This window comes from Octopus bimaculoides, chromosome 21 (genome assembly GCF_001194135.2).
Source record: "Octopus bimaculoides isolate UCB-OBI-ISO-001 chromosome 21, ASM119413v2, whole genome shotgun sequence".
In the NCBI taxonomy this organism is placed as follows: Eukaryota; Metazoa; Mollusca; class Cephalopoda; order Octopoda; family Octopodidae; genus Octopus; species Octopus bimaculoides.
The window spans coordinates 8352974-8357151 of record NC_069001.1 but is presented as its reverse complement, the minus strand read 5'-3'; the positions used below and the strand labels follow the sequence as shown (position 1 = coordinate 8357151).

Below are 4178 nucleotides of genomic sequence, written 5' to 3'. Positions count from 1 at the left end.
GGGGGGGGGGGGAATCATTTATTAGAAATCGCTACTCTGAGTTTGTTGCTTCTCTTTTTTTCTATAAGTGACATTTTAGCTCCCAGTTAACAATTCTTTCTAGTATATGCACAAGGCCTGGAATTTGGGGAAAGGGCACCAAATGATTACATCAAACTCAAGTGCTCAACTAGCATTTTATTTTATCAACCCTGAAAGGATGAAACACAAAGTAAACCACAACAGCATTTGAGCTGTGAATGTAGAGAACTGGAAGAAATACTGCTGAGCTTTTTGTCCGGTGCAGTAATGATTCTGCCAGCTTGTCACCTTTGTTTCTTTCTTTTTCTTCTTTTCTTTAATATAACTACATTTTGGTATAGAGTACTTCCTCATTCACACTTAAGTATACATGTATGTATATATACACACACACAAGATATGTTAAAGATGAGAGGGTATGACCAAGGGTTTATAGACAGATGGAATGTTACTAGATATTATCATTGAGAGAGAGAAAAAGAGAGAGATTATCCATATATTATCAGAATTGATACCTTTTATAAAAAGAAAAATGAAATGAAAATATTCTGAAAATATCTTATATATTAAAAAAAAAATTAAAAAAAAAAGGCAATATTTGTATATCACATAAAATCATTCTAGATAAAGATAAACCATGAGGAAAATCAGTTATCAGAATAAGTACACTGTTAAAACCACATGCTACATTATTTAAGCAGAACATTATTTAGTTTATTTTATGTAATAGAGATTTTTTTTTTCCTGATAAATCCATTTTGTTGTTAACTCATTCTAACCTACCTGTATTAAAGTTTAGCAACATGATTGGATACAAGTAACACCATATACAAGTTGGAAGCTACTTAGACATTTTCAGTAAGAAATTAAAATTCAATTAGAAAGAGAACAAACAAAAAAAACACATTCCCCCCTTAGAAAATTACAAAAAAAAATAGAAGAAAAGAAAAGAAAATACTAAATTCCAATGAAATAACATTACATTTGAAAATATTTGTACTTGGAAGAGAAATAAATTAAAAACATTTCTTCCAAAATAATATAAATTCTTCTAAGATTAAGAAAAATAACATAAAAGAAAATTAAATTAAATCAGAAAGGGGCTATAAAAGAGTATGTATATAAAGATATGCATACCTATATATATACATATATATATATATATACATATTGGTGTGGGCTTATGCATATGTGCATGCATTTGCATATATACATGTAATATATATATATATATACACACACACACATACATTTGTACATAGAAAGCAAGAAATATTAAATATTTGTTTAAACAAAGAAAAGAAAAAAAGAAAGACAACTGAATTAATAACAAACATGCTTCAAGGCCCAAAAAAAATAATAAAAAACAAAAAAAAAACACTTCAGTGACTGACTGATTTGGCACAACAATTATTATTATTTCCTTTTTTTTTTTTTTTTTTTTTTTACCTGTGAAGTGGATTTGCGTTTAAGCGAGCACAAATCCTCATATATCTGCTGATTATCATCTTGTGTTTCTTTGTTATACACTTCGTGGTCATCTGGTAAGTCACTGGAAAAAGCCAAACAACAGCTGACAAGGGGCAGCGAATAGACATTTCTAAACAAGCCAGGTTTAGTTAGTACCATAGATGTCATAATACAGAGAGGGAAGAGAAGAGACAAAGGAGGTGGGAGGAGAACAATAGGAGATCAAGAAGACAGACAATATTTAATGTATGGCAATTAACAGGATATCAGATACACACAATTTATCTATATATATATCAATACACACACACGCACACATGCATCAGACATTGATCTACAGATGTTCACTTTAGAAGGATCTTCTAAGGTGATAGGCACTATCCATCATGCCCTTACTATTGTGTGTGCGTATATGCGTGTGTATGTACATCAAAATGTCAAAATCAAAATAGGAAAAAATTATTTTAGCCCTCATTTGCACACAGTTTTCATTAAAGCACATGAACCAGAAGTTATTCGATCATAACACAATGAAAATCAGTTACAGCTGCAAAACCAACATTAAAAATATCTAAATAATTTATAAATTCTCCAAAAAATAATACAGGGTGCATATGCAAAAATAAAGTTATGCCCCCTTCCCTCAAACAGAAATGAAAGAAAAGCAGCAATCTATTCTCCTAAAGATAATACTGGGCAATTTCAAAAACCACTATAATGACCATGCTTCAAATATATGAAACATAGCAAAGAGTGATGCCACAGACCTTTCAAGCTCTTTAAGGAAACTAAAAGACAAGAAAATTAACAAACTGCACGTCTTTTGGGATAAGCTAAACCAAAATAAACCATACACTAATGATTTCAATATTTGTACCCATGTCATGGTAAGGTTTTGTGTGTATCTGTGTGTGTGTTTATTTTAAATGACCTCAAGACCTGAAATGTTCACCAAATGCAGACATATCAACAAATTCCTCCAAGCTGATTTCTTCAATTGCATAACAGAAACCAAAAACAAAAATTTTACAATATACTGAACTTTCACTTTTCATATTTTACATTTCACACTTTCACATCCACAGGCTTCTGACCCCACTGAAATCAATGCCACATATCAAACACTATATTAGGATTAGCACATTCAATCTTTGAAACTCTCACACTGTGGTGCAAAACAACCTATATGTATCATAATACAAACATCACATGTATACATGCATGCATACCTATATATATATATATATATATATATATATATATATTAGTGTTCAAGTGTGTGTCCAGACCTGTTATTCAACATCCTCTTCTACTGACACATTTTACCATGCATATACCTCAACAGAAATTAATAACATGGTACCCGAGATGGAGAACACTTAAATAAAATCATTATTTGAGAAAAGAAATCATCAAGTCAATTCACATCCATTTGAAGAAAGGTCAACTTAGTAAAAAACTTGAAACCAAAGAAAAGTAATATTATCTACACTATTATAATGAATATATTCAATCTACCCAACATATTAAATATTCTCATTTTTGTTTATGTAACTACTTACAAATTATCACACACACACACAAATATACTCAAATAGAGAGCAAAAGCATTTAAATGGTTTTCATATGACTTTTTTCAAAGAAAAAATTTTGAAATATTTCTATCGTACTAGAGAACAACCTAGAAAAATTCTAGTGGGGCAAATTTTACCTTAAAAAAAAAAAGAGAGATAAATAAAAATGTGGGAGAGGAAAATTTGGAAGCTAAAAAAATTCAATGGTTTCTTCTGAATTAAATAGAAATATAAAAAAGAAAGTAAAAAAAGAGTTTAAATAAAGAAGAATGGGAGTAGAAACAGGGATTGAGGGATAAAGGGAGGAGGGAGGAAAGTAAAGAGACAGAGAAAGAAAAGAAAGGAGAGATGGATAAGGAGATAATTAAATTTGGTATGGGTGTAAGGAGATTGAGGAGGATGACGAAGAACAGATTAACAAGAATGGGGCGGGTGGAGGGCAGGTTGTCAGATGGAGAAAGGAATTAGAAAACATTACATTTGGTTTTAAAGAGAACAGGAGAAAGGAGAGAAAAAAGGAAAATAAAGAGAGAGAGAGAGAAAGTAAGAGAGAGAAGAGAGTTAAGTGGTTGATGAAAACAAATGAATGAATAAAAGAGAATCAATGTTGAAGAGTCAAGAGTAAGGGGAAGGAGAAGAGGATTATTTTTGCTCTGGTTTTCTCTAATGAAAAGGAGGAATCGAAGCTCCTGAGGCTCATTAATTTTACCTCACTGCTCAAATAGGGATTACAATGAATTATGTAGGGATTCCTTAACAGTTAAAAGCAAAAAAAAAAAGAAATTATATAGAAAAAAGAAAGAAAAAAAAGGAGAGGTGAAATCTATGCAGGGAGAAGGGGTTGAACAAGTTAGCCCTGTAACTTTTATTGCAAATTTCACTTAAAAAAGATCTCAAATCCAATGTCATGCAGTATAAAAGTGTAACTTGGTACATGATGAGGCCAAGATTCTAACTGCTTACAAGTCAACTATAGTATGAAACTAAATAGTTGGTATTACTTAGCCTCAGATTGCCATTAATCTAACAGATGTATGACCAGGGACATTCCACTCATGATCTTTATTTAGAGAGACCACATATTAGACCACATTATCTGATGTGACTTTTTTT

The 4178-nt window shown here is 31.0% G+C and overlaps 1 protein-coding gene across 9 annotated transcripts in view; it reads right to left on the bottom strand.

Moving 5' to 3' along the window:
• Positions 1-4178, bottom strand: part of LOC106879297 (protein vav) — a 109668-nt gene that overhangs the window by 60628 nt on the left and 44862 nt on the right. For 4 of the 9 annotated variants that reach the window (XM_052975517.1, XM_052975509.1, XM_052975513.1 and 1 more), the window contains one exon: positions 1471-1573. The exons of the other annotated variants lie outside the window; for them this stretch is intronic. Coding sequence is in view for 2 of the 4 variants with exons in the window: in XM_052975509.1 (XP_052831469.1) it covers positions 1471-1573 (103 nt within the window). In the remaining 2 variants the exon portion in view is untranslated. The remainder of the gene's footprint in view (positions 1-1470; positions 1574-4178) is intronic. 9 annotated transcript variants of the gene reach the window in all.